The sequence below is a fragment of the Mixophyes fleayi genome, chromosome 7 (assembly GCF_038048845.1).
Source record: "Mixophyes fleayi isolate aMixFle1 chromosome 7, aMixFle1.hap1, whole genome shotgun sequence".
In the NCBI taxonomy this organism is placed as follows: Eukaryota; Metazoa; Chordata; class Amphibia; order Anura; family Limnodynastidae; genus Mixophyes; species Mixophyes fleayi.
In genome coordinates, this window is record NC_134408.1 from 4,309,537 (window position 1) to 4,337,344 (window position 27,808).

At 40.4% G+C, this 27,808-nt stretch overlaps 1 protein-coding gene across 4 annotated transcripts; it reads left to right on the top strand.

The window, feature by feature from the left end:
* The first annotated feature begins 615 nt into the window (after positions 1 to 615).
* On the top strand, positions 616 to 27,360 carry LOC142097155 (uncharacterized). Of its 4 annotated transcripts, none has more exons than XM_075178772.1 (11): positions 621 to 862; positions 4,174 to 4,447; positions 7,205 to 7,396; positions 8,463 to 8,485; positions 16,738 to 16,812; positions 20,592 to 20,675; positions 20,910 to 20,987; positions 22,274 to 22,348; positions 23,331 to 23,408; positions 26,350 to 26,433; positions 27,225 to 27,360. In XM_075178772.1, the coding sequence occupies exons 2-11, from the start codon at positions 4,183 to 4,185 to the stop codon at positions 27,288 to 27,290; spliced, it is 1,020 nt and encodes a 339-aa protein (XP_075034873.1). In that variant the 5' UTR covers positions 621 to 862; positions 4,174 to 4,182; the 3' UTR covers positions 27,291 to 27,360. The 4 variants fall into 4 exon arrangements, with proteins under 4 accessions (XP_075034875.1, XP_075034873.1, XP_075034872.1 ...); XM_075178771.1 differs by having other exon boundaries at positions 623 to 862; positions 16,732 to 16,812; XM_075178774.1 differs by lacking the exon at positions 26,350 to 26,433 and having other exon boundaries at positions 616 to 862; positions 16,732 to 16,812.
* The last annotated feature ends 448 nt before the right edge of the window (positions 27,361 to 27,808 follow it).

Here is a 27,808-nt window from a genome sequence, read left to right on the forward strand (position 1 = left end):
ATTTTTAAACGCAAGTTGCGTTCACATTGCATTTGAAGATGAATCAGGACCTGTGGTCCAAATAAATTCCATCCACATGACTTTATAAGGCCATGCTGCCTAATCTCCCAGAATGGTTACCCACAAGAGCAGACACTCTCCCACATCCTGACATGGTGGGCTTAATTTTTACCCTTTGCTCCCTCACATTTCCAAACCCGGCTAACGCTGCTACCCCTGTACGATGCAGTGAATCTTGGCATTACATAGCAGGGGGCATCATGATCACGTCACCATTCTCCCTCTCCCACTGGCTACGTAACCAGACCTCCGTGATCTCTCATAAAAGATAGCATGTATGTATAAGGCATCTTTGTCTTATATCTGTTTAGCCCGTTAGATAATGTAATATTTGTTTGAGTTTGGCGTTTGAATCATGACTGCCATCTACAGACATTAATTTTAATTATTTTCAATTAATCTTCACACAAGTTGCTAATTTAGGCCACGCCCCAACCTTGTTACTCTGAAAATGTGTATTAGAAGCATTACACTGCAGTAATGTAATCTTGCTGGTTATAGTCTGTGTTACAATAAATATTTTTTATTTATGATACCTGGTGAGTTCTTTATCACCTGTTCTGGGAAAGGAGATCAGAAATATCACAGATGTGATAGAGATACAACATGTACCAAACCTTTTATTATACATTTACAGTAACACACAGCACAGATACTGCTAATAAACCAGACGTGTGCAGGAGGAAAACACCCTCCCCCTCCTATCCTCTAACACACTTTCACTTTCACAATTACTGGTGCACCTTAGCCTGTTGTACGAGACGGGAGACTCCCAGTGTAAGAGGAGAAGTCAGGAGATCAGGTACTGTACAAGGGGAGAGGGTCCAAGCACACAGGTTGTGGGGTGTAACCAGTGTTCCCTCTAAGCTGAGCGATCTGGAAAGGAAAGAGTTAAAAGGTCACTCTAATGAGGGCTCCACTGAGAGGTTTCCATTCACAATCTGCAGGATGTTTCCTAGTAAAATACAGGTTTTACTCTATCATTTCCAGATTACTCAGCTTAGAGGGAACACTGGGTGTAACATGTCTGCAGACATCAGGCGAGGGTGGGGATGACAGGAGGGAGTGGGGAGGGGGTGACACTGGTGCTTCTATACAGATATCTGACAGAGTTGAAGCAGAGCATGGAATAGACATATAGGACCTAAATCATTAGGGAGAGTAATGGAAAAAAAAAAGGAGCAAATGTTCTCCTGGACAAACCATATCACAATGCAAGGCGTACAAATTAGTTTATTATTTTGCACATAAGTTAAATAGTGGCTGTTCTTTCATGTAGCACACACATACTTGTAAAACTTATTTTTACACTGAAATTTTAAGTTAATCTAGGACATGTCCTACCCAAAGAATAAATCTTTCCCTACATTTTAAACTTACCACCCCCTCCAATGCAGCATGGTTTTGCCCAGGTGCAAAGTTACTCTTTTTTTTTTTTTTACTTACTCTTTTTAATGACTCAGACCCATAGTCTCACCTACATATCACAGTTATATTGTTACCAAATGTTGCTATTTCCTCACAAGTGGATTTGTCTGTAGAAAAGCCTTCCCTGCTCAGTATATAATTGCACTTTAACCACTAAAGACAATAATATGACATTATAGACACAATCAATGCACATGCGGAGGCTATACTCATTTGGAGGTAAGGATGCAGTTTATAACAATTGTAGGTTCAGTTGAACAATTGTATGTTCTACCCCCAGTAATAAATCACTTACCCCTCCCTCTCTACCCTGGTTGCCCTGCACTACCTTGACATAGCTCATTGCTGCCCCCTATTCACATATTCACACGCTGGCCATCCAGAGATTGGCTCTTCCTTACTAATATAGTATAATAGAATAGAATATATCCAGCTTCTTACTTGGTAGAGAGAAATGGGTGTAGGTGATTTATCGATGGAATTAGAAGCTGAATAGTGGTCCTTTATGAACACACTGTTTATGTTTTTTTCCATTTAATGTTGTTGTTTGATGCTTATTTCAAATATTTTCAACTCTTTTAACAAATCCAAATCCTGCTGAAACTCTGCCCCACACCTGTACTATCCTTTCAGTGTAGTAGAACCTTGTATGTACAACGTAGTCTTCACAAACCAGGGGGTGAATTTCTAAACTTTATTTACAAGGCTGTCGACCTGCAGCATGAATGCCGTATTGTGTTGTCACAAGTCTATTTCACACTGTTGCATGTGTGGAGCACAATATTGTGTTGTTTGTGGTCGGAGGAGCTGAATTGGTAAGGTGCAGGAACACATCTTATAATGTGCCCACATTCATATGTGAGATTTGTTACCAGATAAAACATTTACATGAGCATTAGGTGGTAGAGATTACACACTTTGGGGGTTCATAGTTTAGTCATCCCCCCGCCCCCCCTACCTTTGTAGAATCTCTTGGAGGGGGTCGGATTATACTTTCAATGGGACTACATCATACTTATCGGGGGCGTGACTGGAGGGCGGGAGGGGCGGGACGAGGACAATCACGTCATTTTGGCCCTGACCCCGCAAAACCGTAATTTGAATTGCGTGGGGCGGGGCCAAAATGCCGCAATTGGCCTCGTCCCGCCCCTCCCACCCTCTAAAATGGCGTGATTCACAGAGAATCGCGTCAAATGACGCGATTCTCTGTGAGATTGGGATGCGGGAGAAATGCCAGCTTGCCCGGGAGACTGACCCGAATTTCGGGAGTCTCCCGGACTTTCCGGGAGAGTTGGCATGTATGGACTACATTGGCACCTACTAAGAGCAGTTTATACAATGCATTTCTGAGTACAGATCTAAAGAATCCGATGATCATATAAAAAAATACAAAAGTGACACATTATTATTATTATTATTATTATTATTATTATCATCATTTATTTGTTAGGCGCCACAAGATTTCCGCAGCACCATATAGAGAACAAACAATAGACTATACAGGGAGAGACAGTACAGAACAATAAACAAAAAAATACCAATACTGTAGAAACTCCAGGCAGGCTAATGCAGTACAGACGGAGCAGAAGAACAGGTAAGGAGACAGGAGGGGGGGCCCTGCTCATACGAGCTTACATCCTAAGGGAGGGAAAACAAACAGGCACAAAGGGGAGGCAGTTGAAGTATGGGGGAGAAAAGGGGGGGCTAGGAGGAGAGAGGGGAGAACGGGTAGAGAAGATGAGGGGGTAACGCATCAATTAATTGATGCATTACCCCCTCATCTATAATTAATTACCCTCATGTTTAATTAATTACCCCAATCTTTAATTAATTGACACATTAATTGAAGACAGGTCTAATATCCCCTCATTCTCATGACTAATTAAAGATGTAATTTATTACAACATTTAGAATATTTTGTTGTCATCATTTACCCACTCCTGATAATCACCCCTAAGCTGGAATTCTTACCCCTTTATGCAAACCTGGAGTGGATTAGCCCCCAAATCCCACTGTTTGAAGGATAAAGAGTATCAAAAATAGAATCAGTTCCTTAAAAATCAAATGGAACTGTGTGTGGCATCCAATCACACTGTTATCACTTACCCCCATAAGGTACACAGGTAAAAGACCCCTCCCCGTCATTCCCACCAATACCGATCCTTGATGCATAATTCATAATTACTGAGCCACTTGTGCCAAATAAGAGATATTCCTAGAACCTCATCTGTCTGTCGCAGCCGCTAGCTGGAGATCTGTTGTTATTAATACTGGTGAAAGGGAGAAAAACATAAAATTAAAATAAAATAAATAAATTAAGCCTCATTGACATATTTTATTAATACCAGCTACTATCTCTCCTGCCCTGTTTAATGTGTGGTGTTTATATGTGGGTTATACGCATACCCGCCAGCAGTTTTACATACAAAATTGTGACAAAATAAACACCCAGTTTTGGACCAGGTGCCGCCCATTTCTGTGTAAGCTCCTCCTCTTTTGAGGTTCACTATTCAGCACAGTCCTACAGAAATCACGTTGAGTGCATAATATACATCACATACTACAAGTAAATCACATTTCCATGAGACTTTATAGCTTCCAAGTTATATAACCATCTGAAATATGATGTTGGTGACAGTAGATCAGGTGTGGACTCCTCTTAGTAGTAACATTGTGTTATTTCAGGGACACATCATGGAGCGCGGTGAGGTTTCTGGTGTCGGGATATTCTCCAGGTCTGGAGAGAATGATTACAGATGGTTACTAAACAGCCTGAAGGAAGATTTCCCTGTGTATATTTTCCACATCACCAATAACAACAACCTCCAGTTCCAACAAGAGGTCCAGAGACGCAGGTTTGTTATATTGTACCATACGAAAAATCGAGGACGAGTCAACATCACCAATGTAACCGATTCCCTATATGACGAGGAAATAAATGTTATGTCCAATATACATGGTAAGAAAAATGATATGTACCTGAGTGTTTCATTACTATTATCTGTTTATTATATGAGGCACAATGTGTGTGTCTGTGTATGTGTCTGTGTGTGTATATGTGTGTGTGTCTGTGTGTGTTTGTGTGTGTGTATATGTGTGTGTGTTTGTGTGTGTGTGTGTGTGTGCTTGCTTTGTGATACAATGCTTAGTGTGTACTTAGAAATGCAAATCTCTGCTGAAGTACAACATACAAACAAAAATCCAGACTCATTTGTGTAGATTGTTGTTGGGACCAAAGCTGATTTTGCACTCGGCCATATTACGTGTCTCCTGGGAAGTGATGTGTATAGAAGGATAAGAGACTGGGGGTGGGGGGGAGTATTTGATTTATTGAACTCCAGCCAGGTAGAAGCCCCAGACATATTAGGGTAGTAAAACAATTGGTTTTGTGCAAAGCAATGATTGCAATGAAGACTGTATATGAATAAGAAGATACAGAATTACTCTACTCAACTTTTGTTATTTTCATATATCAATGTATTCATACTAATATATGTAAAAGCCATAAAAACTCATTGTAACAGGAAGATACTAACAATTCCCCCTAAACTGAAGTCTGTGGATCCATAGACAGAGGAATCTGGGGCCCTGGTGCAGCTGCTTCTTGAGACCCCTCCTCTGTGTGACCGCATGGACCAATAGGAATCAATTGGTCACAACAATCCTTTTCCCCTGTACTACAACTCAGATGGGACCATATTCCATCCACACCCACTATGATCATCACGACCAGACCCCACACAAGTCCCAGATACTTTGTAACTGTCACTCCTTCCAGCGCCCCTGCATTGGATATATGTACTGTGATTATAGAGGATATTAGGCTTTATCATGGCTAAACTGTCCACTGAGAGCTGGTTTGTTCATCCACCAGAGGATTAAGCAGTTTCATTCTATAATCTGATTTTATACTTAAATAATGAAATCTAAACCATGCAAATCATATTTTGATACGGTGGGATGAGCACAAACATGGTCTATGTTATTCAGTATCTTACAGCTTGGGGGCAGCATCTGTCATCTACAACAGTTGTAGAGGATACAGGTGAGTTGTAAGCTTGTATTTTTCTTTATCAGTGCTGCAGATAACAGAGAGCAGCAGCAGGTGCCCAACAATGAGAATGCAGCAGACAGGTGCAAGATGGGAAATGGTGCAGCAACAAATGCACTTGGTGATATTTAGGAATCTGTCAGGCCTAAGTCATTATCTGACATACTATGATTATCTCAAAGTGCCATCTGCTGGCAAAATTGATTATTGCAGGCAATGTCAATTTCACACTTTAGGAAACACACTTGACATTATACAATGGGGTCTATGCATTAACCTTTATTTGATACTTAAAAGATGCGAAAACTACTGTTTACGCATTTTGTAAGTATATTTGCTACGCATTAACTGCCTATCAGAGGAGATTTCACAGAAATCTCCTCCGTTTAGGCTAACACCGTACAGCATCACAGTCGCCATAGATTATTATGGGGACTGCAATGTTCAGCATAAATATGCATCGCTGCGGTTTGCAGCAATACATATTTAGAAGCACTGCATTTTTTTCTCTCAAGCAGCAGCAATAAAAGCACCTTTTAGAAGACAGTTCGACGCATGCAACATCTATATTCAGCTTATGCAGGCCCGGCGCTCCCATTAGGCAAGGTTAGGCACTTGCCTAGGGCGCCGGGCTCTGGAGGGCGCCTGGAGGGCGCCACAGAACTGGAAACTAATTTTAAAACTGTGCGGCGACCGCTGACCATACCTGTCACGGCCGCCGCACAGCATCAAATGCACGGGGGAGGGGGGAAGAGGCTATTGCTCACCACCGCCGCCTCTCTGCTCCGTCTCCTCCCCTCCACTCACTAGTGTCAGTGAGTGGAGGGGAGGAGATGGAGCAGAGAGGCGGCGGTGGTGAGACAAGGTAAGAAAAGACGGGGTAAGGGGTGAGGAGGGAGGAGGGCGCCGATTTTTGAGGGGGGGGGAGAGGGCGCCGATTTTGCCTAGGGCGCCGATTTTGCCTAGGGCGCCATGGACCCTAGCATCGGCCCTGAGCTTATGATATGGTTAGTGGATAAGAAGATCTATGACATTTAGGTTATAGTTAGATGCATTTCTGTATTCCCAGCAGAAGCATTGCAGAATAACATGTATATTGTGTTGATCGTATCGTCAGATAAGTGCAGCTTGCAATACTGTGTAACAATGTGGCTGCAACAAGATAAGTGTGAAACACGTTCTGATCTGACTCTACACACATATTGCGTTTGTCAGTCACTGTATCAACTTGGGGATGATGACTGGTGATTAGACTGCAAAAAATACATTTAAAAAAGGGTGTCCCCAAAAAATTCAGAGTAGCCAACTTCAGTGCTCATAGTTTGGGCTGGTTACCTCTAATGTTAGTGGTACAAATAGTGTAAGATCCCCCACTATGACAGCCTGAGCTGTTACCTCTCCAGTGACTGATACTACACCTCCTGTTGCTTCTCCATCCATCATCCTCTGTCTACCACACTCTCTCCCACTACTCTGTTCCTGGGAGGAGAGAATCCTATTGCTTTATTCCTATCTCCTTCTACCCATTAACAACATTTGTTGCAGGAAAATAATACTCTCAGGGCAGCAGTAAGGGAACCGTCATGGACTGAGGACTGCAGGATGACAACAAAGACATGGGGTTTGCCATGAAGATAATCCAGAACTGTTACCTCTATATTTCAGGTAGAGACCGGGTCATAGTGGTTATTGATGATCTGGATGACAGCAGCGATGATGCTAAGACCAGAATTCTACATAATCAGCCCAGTCTGGATAAGCTGACCCGAGATGTCTTCTTATTCACCGGACAGGACAAGGAGGACGTTGTAATACTAGGGCGTAAAATGCAACTCATAAAACGTCTCATCCCCACAGGTACGTGTGATAATATAATGCAGACTCTGGGACAGATATGAGCTCCTAACATATGCAGGAATAGATGCATGTGATAAAAGGAGGATTTATGTAGATATATTAAGCTGGAGGAATCTCAAAATGCATCCAGTTCTAAAACAGTAACATTACCACCAGGTACTGTATACACCAGGTGTAACAAGTGTGTATACTTACCGCACAGAGATAGGGTTAGTAGTAATGTTCCATTTCCCTATTTGTACACAGTATATTAATGTAACAAAGTGTTATATACACAGGGGAGAATATTCTCTTGACAGTATTAATAATAAATATTATAATCATGTTTCAAATTTAATTAAATATAAACAACCAATGTTTCCCCTTTTAAAAATTAAAATGGAATCTTCTTTCCTGCGTTAGTCTAAATGGAAACATCAAATAAATAATGTGAATAGACAACAATGACTTGATATAATATAGTTGTGATGCTAATGAATTATGTACTATAAGCTGGAAGGGTCAGTGCGCAAACAGCCAATCAGAAGAGGCTGGATAGTGCTGCTGATAGTCACAATTATTACATATAGTTCCACCAGGCCTTACGCTCTTACTGTGCTCACCCTACACTTGCCCGGCCTGTCTGATCTGACTCTACAGACACAATACAGGTCACATGCACCAGGATAAATGTCACATTTATACAATGCATACACTAAAGTTCTTACCTAAGGTAGCAGGAATCTGGTTTAGAGTCAGGGTCATGGTTACCCAGCTTCACCTGTTTTGTCAGGCTTCTTAAGAAGTCTCATATAAAGGACCAAGTCCTGCGTATAGTGACATCGGGAATCAATTTATATTACTAATTATTTATATATTACTTTATTAAGTTAAGGTCTTTGTTGTCGCTTATATATTCTGTCTGTGAAAATCTTTCCTATGAATTATTGGGTTTGAGGTTGGGGCACCCAGAAGTGAGCGGGGTACTATGTATGGATGGCTAAAGTGTTACCGCTGCTGTGATCTATGAATACCAAGATCTGACCGTTAATATAATATGTTTCATTTTGCTTGTATGTCATTATAGATATGAATCCTGCCAATGATACTGTGAGTATTGACGTGACAAATGTTTAGTAACGATTATTGGAGTTAAGTTGTCCAGATATAACACATATCTCTGTAAACATTTGCTGATATTAAATGAAGAGACATTTGAGGATCACATGTAAGGGGTTTATTATAAGCTAGCAATGTGTCCTGTGCCCCTCAGGATGAAAAACTCCTATAGGGGGGATGCAGAAGCAGGAATGCAGATATGAGCTAAATTAGATTAGGAATAGTAGAGTACAGCGTGTACTGTAAATTATTACTGATATTAGGAGAGATTCAGTAAACCGCAAAGTTCCGCTGGACTCTTACACAATGAGACTCAGTGATGTTTGATCTGAAATTTCCGCTCATTGCTGCTTGCAACTCACAGAGCAAAAATGAGATGAGCAGAGTTCCCTATACTGTAATAATGGGAAGAGCGCACAGGAGCACATCACACGGTACTTTTCTCTCAACCAAAAGTTTTGTGACTGGAGGTGATGTCTGATGCCTATAATAATTCACAGTAGGGGTGTTATTACTTATACTACACATGTTCTGTAATGAACTTTGAAACCATAACATTGGAAATCACTGTTTATTTAGATATAATTTGCAGGAATTTATTGTTATATTAACATAATTTGTTATATGATTTGTGTTATACATATATTACTAATCTAAACATATATTAGCATTATTTGTGTATTATTATATACTTATGTCCCATGACAGTTGAGCTAGCGGAGAGGTACAATCAATCGTAGCAACAATACCGGCATTGTTGATTATATTTGGCCATACACATGCGTCTAACAGCAACCTACATGCATTGGATTGGGGGAGTAACACTCATCAGTGTAAATCATTTTAGTGACTGTAGAATTAGTACAACATTGATATAATTTATTCCTCATATTAATCAACGATTTAGAGTACGATGTGTAAGTTAACTTATTTGTATTGACCATTGCCCCATAAATAATACATTTCCACACAGAGCAAAGTCTGGCAGGAGGGAGTGGTCAGTTGTTTTAGTACATTAAGCCAGACAGACAGATTCTACACATTTGTTTACCAGATAGATTAAGACCTGAACTGCACTAATATATGTAGATGTTTCATTACGCTGTTATTGTATAAAGTGCTCCAACTTATATTGCAGACACATTGTTTAATCAATTTTATTTTAATCTAAACATAATACAAATCACAATTTAAGACAAGGGATATTTACATACAGCAAAAATCTAAAACTGTAAATCAAAGGCTTTTTTTCCTGAATTCATGGGGAAATAAATGGATTTATGGGCAAATACCACGTGGTGTAACCATATGCACAGGGTACACGTGGTGTAACCATTTGCGCTTGTCAATATGAGGAGTTGAGCGGATCTTTGTTAGGTGCGTATTAGGACTATGAGTCCTTAAAGTAAAGTACAAAAATTTGATTTTACTCTGTAAGACCAGATTTACATAAGATAAAGGGTTGGAGAGGGCACATTTACAGGGGACATTCCCTGATGCATGGGAGAGTGCACTGTCCTTTATTACCCGCAAATGGTCCCAAAGGGAAGACTGGGAAAATGGGGGAAAAGGAAAAAAAACTCCGCACTAGACAACAACCCATGACTAAGCTTGTAAGCGAAACGTACGTCGGGCTGGCGTCACATTAGGTGACGTCAAACCCGGAAGTGGGCGGGGCCAATCGCGGCGTTGTGCCGCTGCACCTAACTATCCACTACTAGGGGGAATCTCTCTGCTTATAAAATAAATAATATATTTTTCAGTGCGGCGTTTCGTCGCTGAACAGAATTACTTACCTACAAAGCAAATCTTCCTGCTTACAAGCGCACAACAATAATAATTACGGCGTCTTATCGCTGTAAGAAATAACCTATCTTTAAAGTAAATATCTTTCTCTTTATAAGTGCACATTAAACCCAAGTACGGCGACCTGTCACTGTACTATACAATTTATTACCAGGGGGAATCCCTTTGCTTACAAGTCTACACTAATAATATTAAATAAGGTGCTTTGTCGCTGCACTGTGCAGTCTTTTGGCAAGGCAATAACATAGGCTGTATGAATGAGTGGTTTCACTGTACTACACAATCCATTACTAGGGGGAATCCCTTTGGTTACAAGTGCACAATAATAATATTAAATAAGGCGCTCTGTCGCTGCACTGTGCAGTCTATTGGTAAGGCAACAACATAGGCTGTATGAATGATTGGTCTCCCTGAAATTACTACTATATGCTACAAGGGAATTAGTAAGGCCACGTTATACATGACCTGTTTATCTGGGAATACCCAGTGATTTAGGTTCCGACTATGGTTATGATTCAGATACATTTATAACAGAGGGACACTCTCCAGTGGATTAACATTATAGGGAAGAAGCTCACGTTCTACTGCCACCCAGAGTCCACATAGATATAACAGGAATAGTGTTTTGGTGAATGTAACATTGTTACCATACTATAGGATTTTATAATCTGACTTATACTCCTTGGTTATTCTACACCTTACCTATCCTGTACACACATGTGAAAGGGACCTCTATTTGGCAGATCTCCCCTTATTATCAGTATTCTAAAGATTGGCTCCACCACAGGGTTATACTACTTTTAACTCTATTCTTTTCAACACTATTACTTTTAAATACTTCGCTTTTTTAAAACAAGTTGTATACCGATATACACTCTTTTTAATGCATACCATTAAAATATTAGTATTAATTGATTATTTACTTTACACCTGGAGTGCTACATAGGTCAAGATTCTGTTCTCTTTCAAACTCATTACCCTCAAATGGACCTGAATTCTCTAAGACTTGTCAGGAGGGATATTGGGTCTTGTCCCTGTACACATATAATGAGACATATTTTGAACCTCCCAGTTGTATTTCTGCAGAAATCACAGTTCTAGAAGCACTTATAGGATTTAATAGAAAACTTCAAAAACACAAATGTGCGACATATAGTAAGTCCTGATGTCCCCTCACTCTCATTATTACTTTTTGTCATTTGTACATCACCTCCTAATGACTTCCTAAACATAAATCGTATTACTATTTATTTATAATTAATAACATTCCACATAGAAGTAATAGTTTCAGAAAATCCATTGTAAAACTTAAATTAAATGTTCACATGTTCATTATTTGTTATAATGTTACTATATCACTATATTAGAGTTTTCAAAGCTGTTCTGCAGGATATTCAGAGACACAAAGTTCTAAGACTATCCAGCAGACTTTGGCCTTAGCTTCTACAATTCTTATCTTAATCACAGCACACAGCAGAATAAAATGAATGTTGTGTGAGTTTACAAATACAAGGCCTGATTTAGAGTTGGGCACAAGTAGACTTGCACCAAGTAATAATGTGTACAAATTGTTGCACTGCACATGCAGCTTACTTCCCAAGCTCTGGACTTGGGAAGGAGGATTGTGGGTGCTCACTTGTAAGTCCAGTGCAGTACAGTAAGCCGGTGTAGACACAAGGCAGTCACTTCTCCTAGAGATAAGTTTGATTTTTACTTGCTCTTATCTTTAATAAACACCTTTTAGGAGACATGTTTGTGCGCATGTCATATGCTGCATTTTTGTGTTTGATGCATCTATACACTAGAGTTAAAGTTTCATGTAAATTTACTTATGTGTAATGGGTGCTAGGGGATACAAGGCCATACAAACCGCAATACCCTTCCGGACACCCCAGGTACTCACCCATCCTAAGGGACCACTGCAAGACACACTGTGCTCCTCTGCGCAGCAATCCGGGAACCACACCTCGCTCTGATCACCCTAGCGCATCCACCGTTGCTGGAGCCAGGCTTTTGGTTCCTACAGGGTGAGGATACTAAATAGACACAGGTAGTTTACAAACACTTACAGTTTGGTGTGCTGCCTGCCAGTGACCACCTCATCAATGGTCATTTCTTCTCTGGGTGCGGACTATACCTGTTACTACTCACCCGTCCTGGGCTATCCGTGTCCATCGGTACTCAGCAGCTCTGCAGGCCTCCACTTGCCACCTGAACCCCGACTTATATGCAACTCTCAACAACCTAGAGCTGGACTACTATCAAAGGACCAAGTGTCCCACTGCACCTCCTAAAAATATCCAGGACCTAGTGTTCTCTTCACTACCAAGGGCCTAGCGCCCTGTTACTCTACTATAAGGGACTACTACCCTGCCATCAACAGGGACCTAATCTCCCTCTAACCACTAGGGCCCAATGCCCAGCTACCCTATATAGCTTTTGTCCAAACTACTGAGGGTCTTGTGCCCTAGGACAGAGCTGGATTAAGGCTTTGGGGGGCCCGGGGCACTTAAGACAGGGGGGCCCCTAAGATCTAAAATTAAGGGCATAGTGACACATCCTGCATTACATCACCTACAGCCCACAGTATGACAATTACAGCTCTCCCAGAGGGCTCGCTTAGGTTGTCTGCATAAGAAAAATCATTGCTTCCACAAACTAAAATACTGTACATTAAAACAATCATCAAAACACCACATTAAAATGGGTATTGACACCACACATTAAAACTAGCAATGATATCACACATTTGCTGCTCTCTCCTACCTGTTCTTCTCACTTTCACCACCTGTGCTGCAGGTGTCTTTAGTTGCTGCTTGTCTGGATCTTGGAATGTTAGGGGCCCTACTTGGAAAAAAAAAAATGGGTACATTTAGAAAATTACAGCCACCCCCGGCGTTAAATCAGTACCACCCATGATTAATAATTAGGCCTTCCTCCAGCCCCAACATTAAAATAATAGTATTCACATTTAATAAATAAACCTATTTCCCTCCCTACAAACAGCCCCAGCAATAAATTAATAGTATTTACATTTCAGAAATATACCTATTTCCCGCAACCGTCACTGCCATTAAATAATTCATAGGCACATTTAATAAAGGGACCTCATTCTCCCCAAACTCACCCCCACATTCAGTAGCGCCCAAACCACCCCATCTTAAATTAATTGTCCCTACTATTGTGCCTCTCTTCTCCCCCTTTTTCCTTACTGTGCCTCTCTTCTCCCCCTTTTTTCCTTACTGTGTCTCTCTTCTCCCCCTTTTTACCTTACTGTGCCTCTCTTCTCCCCCTTTTTTCTTACTGTGCCTCTCCTCTCCCCCTTTTTACCTTACGGTGCTTCTCTTCTCCCCCTTTTTCCTTACTGTGCTTCTCTTCTCCCCCTTTTTCCTTACTGTGCCTCTCTTCTTCCCCTTTTTCCTCCATAGTGTGCCTCTCTTCTCCCCCTTTTTCCTCCATAGTGTGCCTTTCTTTTCCCCCTTTTTCCTCCATAGTGTGCTTTTCTTCTCCCCCTTTTTCCTCCATAGTGTCCCTTTCTTCTCCCCCTTTTTCCTCCATACTGTGCCTTTCTTCTCATTTTTTCCTACATAGTGTCCCTTTCTTCTCCTTTTTTCCTACATAGTGTCCCTTTCTTCTCCTTTTTTCCTACATAGTGTCCCTTTCTTCTCCTTTTTTTCCTACATAGTGTCCCTTTCTTCTCCTTTTTTCCTACATAGTGTCCCTTTCTTCTCCTTTTTTTACTACATAGTGTCCCTTTCTTCTCCTTTTTTTACTACATAGTGTCCCTTTTTTCTCCTTTTTTCCTACATAGTGTCCCTTTCTTCTCCTTTTTTTCCTACATAGTGTCCCTTTCTTCTCCTTTTTTCCTACATAGTGTCCCTTTCTTCTCCTTTTTTCCTACATAGTGTCCCTTTCTTCTCCTTTTTTTACTACATAGTGTCCCTTTCTTCTCCTTTTTTCCTACATAGTGTCCCTTTCTTCTCCTTTTTTCCTACATAGTGTCCCTTTCTTCTCCTTGTTTCCTACATACTGTGCCTTTCTTCGTTATTCCCTTTTTTTTTTTTTTACTTACCTTTCTTGTAGCTTCTTTCTTCTCTTCTCTTCTGTCTTCCTGTTTCTTTCCTGGTCCTCTCCGCGCTGCTCCTCACTGAATGACAGGCGTGACTTGATGACGTTACGCCTGTCATTCAGTGTTAACAGTGCAGAGAGGAGGGACGCCGGCGCTGCAATGAGGTGAGTAGTATCTATATATTTTTTTTCACTATCCTGCTCCCCCCACCAACGCAGGGAGCCCCGAACCCGACCACAACCCCCCCTCTCTCCGAGGGCCCCCCGCCGCCGCTGCCATTAAGAAAAAAATAATAATAAAAAAAAATCAGTAGAGGTTATGCGCGCGGCGGCGGCGGGGGGCCCTTGGACAGAGGGGGGCCCGGGGCACGTGCCCCCTGTGCCCCCCCTTAATCCGGCTATGCCCTAGGACTAAGTATGCACCTTGTGTCCAATTGCTGACTAATAGTCCTGGGGCTCAATCAGTACCCCAACTGCCTAGAGGCCTTGTGTCCTTTTAAATATGAGGGCCTTGTGCCTTGCCTCCACTAACCAGGGCCTTGGGGCCCTCCCTAAATTAAATAGAACCGAATGCCCAGCTATTAACAATAAGGGCCTTTGTGCCCAACCTAACAATGGGCCTTGTGTCCAGCCTAACAATGGGCCTTCCACCCCTTGCTACCTAGGGGCCTTGTGCCCTGAATCACTACCTACAGGGTCTTGTGCCCTGAGACTAACTAAGGACTTTGTGCCTAGCTCACTATGGGCTTAGTGGCCACCTAAACTACTGGGCCTTGGGCCCACTTATATCAAAGGGGCCACGTGTCCACTGAGCCTACCTATTACCTAACTGACCAGGGCCTTATGCCCACTACCTGTCCAACGAGCCTAGTGCCTGAATTGGCCACAGGCTTTGTGCCCAACCTGCCTAAAGAGTGTTTTATACTTACCTGCTCAGCACAGGATACTCAACTTGTCCTGGCATTTTCGGGCTTTCCAGACCTTCTCCTCTTTGGCGCACTCCTCTCCATTGTCTTCTTAGCGCAGGCGCTCTTAGCCCTTACAAGGGCTCCCTGCAAGTGATGTCTTCTGTTTGATCCCAATGCTTCTTGCAACGTGTTCTTGTGGCAGGGTAGCTCCTAGCCCTTACAAGGGCACCCTGCCACTTCCGCCGACGTCTTTTAATTCTTCTGCACATCCCACATCGTCCTCTCTGCTGAGATCCGCCATCAAGCGAAAGTAAAAATGGGGCGCCGAAATCACGCTGCGTGGTAATGGGGCGAGGCTTGATTGGCTCACCACGTCGCCAGTAATTCAAACAGCCGGAGGGGAGCTGTGATTGCCTCCCCTTCCTGGCCACTGACTGGCCAACAGGGGAGGTGAGCCCTGATTGGCTCACCTGCCTCCTGCTGCCTGAACCTGCGTGAAAGAAGAGAATGGACTCACCTGCCCTGCATCCACGGACAGGGAAAGTCGAGACTTTTCTTCTCTCTGCTTCTTTCTTCCATCTCTTCTGTCTTCTTTTCTGTCCTCTCCCGCTTCACGGGCACGACAGCCGGGCACCATCTCACATATGTGCAACCCAAAATATAGTCATAGAGATGTAAGAGTATAGACGCATTTTTGACTCCATGCAAAGTGTCATAATAACAGTAAATCAGGCAACCGGTGTGGAATAGTGACGAGTAACAGATACTAAAACATTGTATCACTAGAACCTTGCAGCCTGTTTCGGTTCTCTTTAATACTGTATGCTAAATGAGGTTGACTGAATTTTATTTACATTTTGATCCCTAAATAGGCCCCTAATTTATATTTCTTATATTTATGTGGCATTGGGACACCTGACTAAGTGCAGCAAAATTTATGTACTTCTAAAAAAATTTCATATTCAACAGTGTGTGACGTTCCACTGCAGCTCTGCTAAACAGTATTACCTCCCATTATAGACAGCGAAGCTCTGACCATATCTTTAGACCCAGAATAAGATCTTATGGGCCCCAAGGCAAGACACTTGTTTGCCCACTACTCTAGCCCATCCCCCACCATACCACTGCTTACAATATACATGTCCCAGCATTATGTCTCTTCTCTCCATGTATTCAACATTATGACGCATATATACTGATATCACACACCTGATACACACTGATCACTATACACAGGTCACACTGATATCACACACCTGGTACACACTGATCACTATACACAGGTCACACTGATATCACACTCCTGTTAACAGGGACCTGTCTATACTGTACTATACCAGTTATTCTCCCATAAAGTGTCTATAATGATTACTTTGCCCTGATGTCTGGTCAGTTTGTCTCTTTTATGTGGAAATTTCTTTTGTTTAATTAACTATAAAATTAATCTTATTAAAGCAACAGCAGGCAGCCCGCAACCTGAAGGGTCCCCAGCGTGTGGAGCAGAGGCGGGACGGCACCAACCCCCCACCCAACCTGGTAGGAGAGTGCCCAGCACCCCACTTCCTTCAATAACACCAGTGTGGGTTCCCCAATTCTTAGTTCCCACTCCCTAGTGGAGGTTAGTGATCTACAGGGGTCAGATCAGGGAGGGTCACATAGCCCCAACATCCAATGTAATCCCAATGGATGCAACCTCCAATGCACAGCAAAACATAGTGGGCCTGACATGACTGGAAGGGTTGTGGGTTTGGGGGAAACACACATATATATATATATATATATATATATATATATATATATATATATATACATCCAGCTCACACAGTGACTCATGGGTCTTATTTTTATGCTGCCCCAACCACATTACTGCAATAGACAAGAAAGACACAACGCTATAGGCTCATTATAACTATCTTGTGTATATGTGAAATAAAGCGCAGATTATTATATCTGAAAAATTAAATTCATAAAAGATATTGTGAAAAATGTAAACATTAATATTTAATTAAAAAAATAGTAGATAAGTTCTGTTATTCAAATGTTACAAATGTATTAGAAACATAATAAATCATTAACATGAATGGTGCTATCCCAGTTAATCTACATACATCTGGCTATAAGATATATAAATATATATATATATATATATATATACAACCATATTTCATATCCCCAGTTTAAATAATTATCTGACTGTTAAAGGAACCTAAAATTATATCAATCAATACCAGGAAATCGGACGAACTACAGTATACGAGATCAGTCTGAGTGCACAATAGCGGGATACTAGCCTGATACTGAGAGATAGGACAGGAAACGAGATATTGGAATATAAACTGATTGCAGGATCCAGTGAGATCAGACTGAGTGCAGGATATCAGGATATACCAGGAGATCAGACTGAGTGCAGGATATCAGGAGATACCAGGAGATCAGACTGAGTGCAGGATATCAGGAGATACCAGGAGATCATACTGAGTGCGGCATAGAGGGAAATACCTGGAGATCAGACTGAGTGCAGGATACCAGAAGATACCAGGAGATCAGACTGAGTGCAGGATACCAGGATATACCAGGAGATCAGACTGAGTGCAGGATACCAGGATATACCAGGAGATCAGACTGAGTGCAGGATACCAGGATATACCAGGAGATCAGAGTGAATGCAGGATACCAGGATATACCAGGAGATCAGACTGAGTGCAGGATATCAGGAGATACCAGGAGATCAGACTGAGTGCAGGATATCAGGAGATACCAGGAGATCAGACTGAGTGCAGGATATCAGGAGATACCAGGAGATCAGACTGAGTGCAGGATATCAGGAGATACCAGGAGATCAGACTGAGTGCAGGATATCAGGAGATACCAGGAGATCAGACTGAGTGCAGGATATCAGGAGATACCAGGAGATCATACTGAGTGCGGGATAGAGGGAAATACCTGGAGATCAGACTGAGTGCAGGATACCAGAAGATACCAGTCGATCAGACTGAGTGCAGGATACCAGGATATACCAGGAGATCAGACTGAGTGCAGGATACCAGGATATACCAGGAGATCAGACTGAGTGCAGGATACCAGGATATACCAGGAGATCAGAGTGAATGCAGGATACCAGGATATACCAGGAGATCAGACTGAGTGCAGGATACCAGGATATACCAGGAGATCAGACTGAGTGCAGGATATCAGGAGATACCAGGAGATCAGACTGAGTGCAGGATACCAGGAGATACCAGGAGATCAGACTGAGTGCAGGATGTCAGGAGATACCAGGAGATCAGACTGAGTGCAGGATATCAGGATATACCAGGAGATCAGACTGTGTGCAGGATACCAGGAGATACCAGGAGACCAGACTGAGTGCAGGATACCAGGATATACCAGGAGATCAGACTGAGTGCAGGATATCAGGAGATACCAGGAGATCAGACTGAGTGCAGGATATCAGGATATACCAGGAGATCAGACTGAGTGCAGGATAGAGGGAAATACCAGTAGATCAGACTGAGTGCAGGATACCAGGATATACCAGGAGATCAGACTGAGTGCAGGATATCAGAAGATACCAGGAGATCAGACTGAGTGCAGGATATCAGGAGATACCAGGAGATCAGACTGAGTGCAGGATAGAGGGAAATACCAGTAGATCAGACTGAGTGCAGGATACCAGGATATACCAGGAGATCAGACTGAGTGCAGGATACTAGGAGATACCAGGAGACCAGACTGAGTGCAGGATACCAGGATATACCAGGAGATCAGACTGAGTGCAGGATATCAGGAGATACCAGGAGATCAGACTGAGTGCAGGATATCAGGAGATACCAGGAGATCAGACTGAGTGCAGGATAGAGGGAAATACCAGTAGATCAGAGTGAATGCAGGATATCAGGAGATACCAGGACATAACCTTTTCCTTCCTTTCTCCTCACCTCCCAATTCCCTGTCTCCTCTTGTGCCTGATCCCCTCTACTGACTCCTCTCATGCCTGCTGTTCCCCTCCCCTTAGGATGTAAGCTCTTATGTGCAGGGCCCTCTTCCCCCCTGTCTCTCTACCTATTCTTCTGCTCTAACTTCACTTTACTAGTTTTTCTTGGAGTTTTGAATTCCAGGTATTATCTGTCTAATGTTCTGTTCAGCATTAATTGTTTATTGTTCTGTACTGTTTTCCCTGTATGGTCCACTGCTTGTAATCTGTACGAAGCTGCAGAAATCTTGTGGTGCCCTTGTCGACTCTAAATCAGATTGTTCACCTGTAAGTGTCAGTTTATCAGTTATGAGCTCATCAGCTGGAGAGAATTAAATACACTGCATGGTTTGAGTGTACAATAAACTCTGCTTTATTAGTTACAAGTTCCTATCTATATAGCAAAAATCACGTATTACAGAAAACTACGCCCCAAAAGGTTTTATCCACTCATGTTCCCTTCACACAGATGTTGATACATTCTCTCATTATCACAAAGGAAAACGCCACAGGGGGATTGGCTTATCTCCTGTCTGCTATGCCCAAAGTTATAAGCATAGCCTTGTAAATAATGAATTACTCCAACAAAACAGGTGCATCTAATTTGTATTTAAGCTATAACAGAACAAAATGGCTATAAGGCAACAAGATGGCGTCAGCTTAGCAAAATCACATTTCTCACCCTATAAATAAAGGTTAATAATAATAATAATAATAATAATAATAAGACTAAGTGCAGGATACCAGAAGTTTCCAGGACATAAGACCAAGTGCAGTATGGTGGCTCAGTGGTTAGCACTCCTACCTCACAGCACTGGTGACATGATCTCAATTCCCGACCATGGCTTTATCTGTGAGGAGTTTGTATGTTCTCCCCGTGTTTGCGTGGGTTTCCTCCGGGTGCTCCGGTTTCCTCTTACACTCCAAAAACATACTGGTAGGTTATTTGGCTGCTATCAAATTGACCCTAGTCTGTGTGTGTGTGTATGTATGTTAGACCATTTAGATTGTAAGCTCCAATGGGGCAGGGACGGATTGAGTGAGTTCTCTGTACAGCGCTGTGGAATTTGTGGTACTATATAAACATCTGATGATGATGATATCAGGAGATACCAGGATATCATACTGAGTGCAGGATATCAGGAGATACCAGGATATCAGACGTTGAGCATATAATACTGGGAGATAACTATCATTACTAGTCCCCAAATATAGGAATTTATTTCACATTTATTTATCCATGAATTTACACCACTTATGCATCATAATTTGATAACCAGTGTTTAATAAACTGTAGTTAACCTTTAGATGTTCATGCTCTGTTGTAAATTTTCTATTGTAGAACAAAATTCTGCGGATGTTGATTGTATCAGTCCCCTCTCTGGTTGTATTCTACAATGCTTTTTACAATCCAGATTCCACACATGTGAGTAGGTTTCTGTACGTATCTATCAGGGAAATGTGATTAACATAAACAAATATTATATATATATTCACAATATTAATTAACAAAATGAGACCATCACTATATTTCAAAATACACTTTAGAAAGGATAGTGCTGTGATTTCAGTGTACAAAGACACACACACACACACACACACACACACACACTTGTAGACATGGTCTGTGGTAATGAAGCGCTATTCTTTGTGTACTTAGTTTCTGCTTGCCGGACTCTGGGCCGCAATGATTGGGAGAACGTTCTATTGCAGGGCATCTGCAACCCTCTTACCTCTTGTGAGTATACTGTGACTGAAGGTTGAAAGCAAAGCATTAATAATAATAATAATAATTGTTATGATATGTTGAAGTGATCCTAGATTTCTGCCGGGCATACAGAGGCAGATGAGAACATTTGCAGAGAAGCAGAAAGTTGTAGAGGCAGATTGGAGGTGTTGGGGGGAGTGAGTCAGTACAGAATAGGCGCAGTGTTGTGTCTTGTTCTGTGGAGCAGTGCAAACAAAGAAATTTCAGTTTATGATGCAGTATTATTGTAATGAGATATAGGGGTGGAGAGGGCACATTATCAGGAGTATTGCAGAAGGGTGCACAGCTATTTTCAAAAAGGGCTTGATTTCTGCACCAGCTGAAAACTGGCAGAGATAGTGTCTTGTTCTATACCTAATATCCCAGGTGCAATGAGGAGATATGCACCTTGATGTGCACTGGGCGGATCATCATCAGCAGCAGCAGCAGCTATTTATATAGCGCGACTAATTCCGCAGCTCTGTACAGAGAACTCACTCACATCAGTTTTTGCCCCATTGGAGCTTACAGTCTAAATTCCCTAACACACACACACACACACACACACACACAGACTAGAGCCAATTTAATAGCAGCCAATTAACCTACCAGTATGTTTTTGGAGTGTGGGAGGAAACCGGAGCACCCGGAGGAAAACCACACAAACACGGGGAGAACATACAAACTCCACACAGATAAGGCCATGGTCGGAAATCGAACTCATGATCCCAGTACTGTGAGGCAGAAGTGCTAACCACTGAGCCCCCGTGCAGCCCATCCATCAAGGTGCCCTGCTGTAAAACCAAGGTGGTTTGTGTTATGCATCTGTTGCACTTTATAAATGACCTGAATCAGAAGGTTGACATCACCCTGCCCAATTGAGCATACAGTCTAAGCCGGTGGGGAACACTTGATTTATATGTTAGCGGAATAACCAGTGTAGCTGCTGATGAGGAAACTGTGAGTGGCTCTTGTAAGGCAGGAACAGCATAAGAACAGCTGTTATGGAGAAGAGAGAGTGAGGGATCAGCCTCTCTAAGTCTTCAGGAACCTTGTGAAGATATTGAAGGTTGAAAAGAGTCCAATGGGGTGGAATAGAGATTCATTGATCGGGGACTGTGCGGGGGGCGTCTTACAGCAACTGAGGAAGCATGTGGTTTGTAGATGACATTGGTAGCATTAATGAACAATTGCAAGAGGACTGTCTCATCATTGGTTTTCAGAAAGCCTAACAGAAGACAGTTCTATAACCTCATATTGTATTTCAAAATTTCCAGGGCCAATCCATCTTAACCCACACAGTGGCTCTATTCAGTGCCTCCAATGCTTACTACAGACCAAACATCTCCAATGTGAGTATAAGATGTTCAACCTCCATGTGTCTCTATATTTCCTTCTTGTCCTAGTAATCTCCATCTTTCCTACATGTAGACTGGTCACATCGAGGACTGCATGGCTGTAAAAATGGTTTCCTGGGGAAGGTTTCTGTTAGGAGCTGAATATGGGCCAAGAACACTGTAACCACAACATCACATGACCACTACATCCAACATCACATGATCTCTACCCCCAATATCACATGACCACTATCCCCATATCACATGATCTCTACCCCCAATATCACATGACCACTACCCCCAATATCACATGACCACTATCCCCATATCACATGATTTCTATACGCAATATCGTATATAATATATTCATAGGCACAGATCCTGAGAAGTACATCCAGCATGTAGAACACAGAACTGATAATGTGCAAATGTTCATACATAGGAAATACAGATTTATACTTACAATTATACCAACTTTATGAAACAAGAGAAGTGGTGCTGTGCAATTGCCTTTTATAACTTATATTTAGCATAAAAAATGACTGTTATCCTTTCATATTGTAATAAAGCAGATTGGTATTTATGTGCATGAAATTGTCTTTTGGTGTTTGCATCTATCATTTATAAATATAATTGTATGTTCAGGAAACATTTTAATGTCTCTTTCACTCCAATTCCAGCTAATTCAATTGTATAATAAAGATTCTCTTAAACATCAGGGTTGTGGATACTATATAGGATCACTAGGCTGATGGATGGGGGCTGTGAATGGATTAAGCAAAACAAGTGTCTCATGTTCTTTTCATTTTGTCTTTTCTTTATCATTTTTTCGTCTTGTCATTTTCCAATCTGTTTCCAGTAAATATAATATATAAATATAACAGCTAGAGCAGTATGTGGTATCAGTGGTCCATGTAAGGGCTCAGTGTTACCACTGAGTGAGCGTCACTATGTTTACGCTGTGTCTGATAGTGAGATCTTGTGGTCTGTTTTCTAGGTCGCTCTCGCTGCCTTGTGGGTTACAGTTTGCTCAAGATATTTATTTTCTGCATTTTACTGGAGACAAAGACGTTTTGTGAGTATAAATGCCTACTCCTTAAACGGACAAAAAGGGATTTCTGCATCGTAGTTTAGAGACGATCTGTGTATTTCTTTATCATCCATAGGTGAAGCGCAGTTTGGTATTACTTTAACCTGAGTAGAGATGACACAAGACGGACACTATCAGACATATTAACTTGATGGTTTTCTCAGGAACAGTGTAAACTACATGTCAGCTGTATATTTCTCAGGAAGGCAGAAATGTCAAAGGAACATGTTTAGATGTTGAAATGTAATGTTTCATAATATAGTTTCCAGCCTGAATGTTACAAGATGCCTCACAAAGGGAAAGAACAAGGTTTATAAATGGTGTAATTTTACCCAAAATACATAATTAACCAATCAGACTATCCGAGAGTATAAACTCTTCTACAAAAAAAGCATAAAATTCTCTGTTATGGAGGCAATCTCATTAGGTCCACATTAATCTATTATGTTTTAGTCTATAGTTCTACCAGGTATTAATTTATAACAACTTTTTATCTTTTATTAGTTCTGTTACAAAGTTTATTTGTCCTTCCTTTACCTATAACTTTAAACTGCCAATATTTATAATCAAAATTATTTTAAATATTGTTTGCTTCAAAATCCCTCAATACTGGCTTAGTTGTACTCAGATACCTCTATCAGGGTTCAACTGATATGATTGTGTCTTGTTATAATTTTTGGCATATTCCTATATTTTTAAATTTTCAGAAAATTTCACATCTTACATATAGTATAGTGTATAGTGCAACTGAAGAAAGTAAGTGAGTGCTATTAAAGTATATATATATATATATATATATATATATATTTGTTACAGTTGTTGCAAGTTATGTATTATATGTAATAATTACCTCCCTTTGATAACACTATACTATTGTATCTCCACTGTTCCAGATCACCAGATCTATTGATATATTCAGGAAATCTCCCTTATTATTAATTGAGACCTCATCGGTGTTCATAGACTTGTCACACTGTGTCCTGCATTCATCTGACTGTCCGTTATTCTATTCTCAGGACATAGATTGTGTGCACTTTATTGTCATACTATTTAGGAGGGTGATTCGATGTAACATTTATTTAGTACTGAGTTTCATCCTTGTGGCGTTCATACCACCGCTGTCACTGTGAGTACTGTCTACATTAATCAGATTTCCTAGCTGGCGTCATGTGACACATATCGACACACGATTCACTAGTGCATCTTACAAGATCTTCCGGTTATAAATATAGACTGAAACATAATACATTGACTCTGTCCAGTAACAGATCCCTATAGGTTGTGTTTTACAATATTTTTAATTCACTTTTCTAATTTTCTATATTCACTGTTCTATTCTATTATTTGAAATCAATATTTCAGAAAATATATGTGATTTGGGGTTTGTTTTGTTTTTATTCAAAAAAAAACAACAATAATAAAACTAATGTGGACCTAATAATAGTGCCACCATAACAGAGACTTTTCTGCTTGTGTGTAGTTTTGTGAGATGCCATAACGTCTGGCACCCCCTTATCTAAATGATTAGATAACTTTCTGTAATAATATTGGTAATAAAATGGATATACTATAATAGTGGTGATAAATTGGATATACTATAATAGTGGCAATAAATTGGATATACTATAATAGTGGTGATAAACTGTATATACTATAATAATGGCAATAAATTGGATATACTATAATAGTGGTGATAAACTGGAGATACCATAATAGTGGTGATAAACTGTATATACTATAATAGTGGTGATAAATTGGATATACTATAATATTGGTGATAAACTGGATATACTATAATAGTGGTGATAAATTGGATATACTATAATATTGGTGATAAACTGGATATACTATAATAGTGGTGATAAATTGGATATATTATAATATTGGTAATAAACTGGATATACTATAATAGTGGTGATAAACTGGAGATACCATAATAGTGGTGATAAACTGTATATACTATAATAGTGGTGATAAACTGGAGATACCATAATAGTGGTGATAAATTGGATATACTATAATAGTGGCAATAAATTGGATATACTATAATAGTGGTGATAAACTGGAGATACGATAATAGTGGTGATAAACTGTATATACTATAATAGTGGTGATAAATTGGATATACTATAATATTGGTGATAAACTGGATATACTATAATAGTGGTGATAAATTGGATATACTATAATATTGGTGATAAACTGGATATACTATAATAGTGGTGATGAATTGGATATATTATAATATTGGTAATAAACTGGATATACTATAATAGTGGTGATAAACTGGAGATACCATAATAGTGGTGATAAACTGTATATACTATAATAGTGGTGATAAATTGGATATACTATAATATTGGTGATAAACTGGATATACTATAATAGTGGTGATAAACTGGAGATACCATAATAGTGGTGATAAACTGTATATACTATAATAGTGGTGATAAATTGGATATACTATAATATTGGTGATAAACTGGATATACTATAATAGTGGTGATAAATTGGATATACTATAATATTGGTGATAAACTGGATATACTATAATAGTGGTGATAAATTGGATATATTATAATATTGGTAATAAACTGGATATACTATAATAGTGGTGATAAATTGGATATATTATAATATTGGTAATAAACTGGATATACTATAATATTAGTGATAAACTGGATATTGTATAATAGCAGTGATAGATTGGACATACTATAAGAGGCAATTATATCTTGGAAATATAGTGAGGTCCATTAATGTTTATAATTTCCTTGTGAGGATAACATAAAAACGCTTTATAAGCGTAAGTTCTTCTGTCTAGACTTTTTTGCTGTCTGCTCACATTAAGTATTCTCACCCCAATGCCCGGATATCTGTCTATGACCTGTGTATTACTGATGGAGAACTCTCTGCTGTATCCTAGAACGTTACAGCCTGGCAGGTGATGTCCTACGGACTGGTACTTATCAGTTTTTGGAAAGCTTGTCATTCGCCAGACACCGATGAAGTGAGTATGTGTAGTTGTGTTACATACACAGTATAAACAGACATCGCGCCTGAGACACTTACACACTTGTTACTCTGATGGTAGTTTATTGATTTACAAACACAGACAGAGTGTTATTTCTCTTTATAATGAATATCACTTACCAGGAGCAGCGGACACAATGGTGAAAGTGAAGGGCACCTCATTATATGTACTTCTGGCACTGACCTATATGCTTTAAACAGAATTAATATTCAGCTAAAATCAGATGCACTCACCTCCCAGGTATAGGGGTTTACAGCTAGCAAGGGCTGGCTTGTGAGCCACATCAAATAAGCCTTAAATAGGGTTTGATGGTGCTAAGACGACCTAAGGCAATATTTTGAGACAAAACCTAAGAAGAATTGAACCCGCGCTCGGTATATCCCATATTGTAAGTGATACCAGCTGCGTGGCAATATAAATGGCCTTATATGTGTACAAAACAAAAAGACAGTTGTATCCTTTACACTGCATATCTGTGTGTATCTAGCAAAATGGAAACATGAGATATTAGTTCATATTTTGTATTTAGAGCTTGAAGTAGATCCGTCTAGAAGGTGCAATTTTACACCTGGGCAAAGCCATGTTGTGCTGTAGTGAGTATTGCAATGTTCAGACAAATTTACTCTAAATTTTAATGTAAAAATAAAAAAATGAATGTGCTCCTCGCTGGATTTGCTTCTAACTCTAAATGAGCCAATAAATGTTTAAAATACAAAGCAGTGTAATTGTGAGACTCCTCCAATATAACTTCATCTCTCTTCTTCCAGGTATTACAGCAGATATATCGGTTTGTTCACCTTTCTCCGGCTATACTGGCAGCTGAAGGAATCTAACATCAACCAAATGGAATCTAAAATCTACTGTACATGTAGTATATACAATAAAATGTGCCCATATTGTGAAGCTTGCAGTGATCTCCACTATATGTATAGGGGTCATGTACTCCTAACGGAACCACCAAGTAGTTTTATCTGTTTAAACGTTGTATGTATCCCTGTTGGTGGTTAAATGATTATAAATAATAATAATAATAATAATGTATAAAGAGGGCAGGGTGACTCTTCCGCTGCCTTGTACCAGGACCTGTGTCTCCTGATCAGGTCAGTAAGATTTGCTTATTGTCTAATCCTGAAATGTTCATATTAGGGGGAGACCTCCCAGACACCTGTGAGAGCCAACCTCTATATACACTAAGGGTCTAATGTAGAGTTGGACGCCATTAACCCTTAAATAACAAGTATAAATTGTATCCTTTATTGTAGTTTACATAGTATTCCGAGTGGGCTGGTGGCACTATAGCAGGGAAGATCCCAGTCTGGTCAGCACGGGGCTGGATTCCATAGAGAGATCT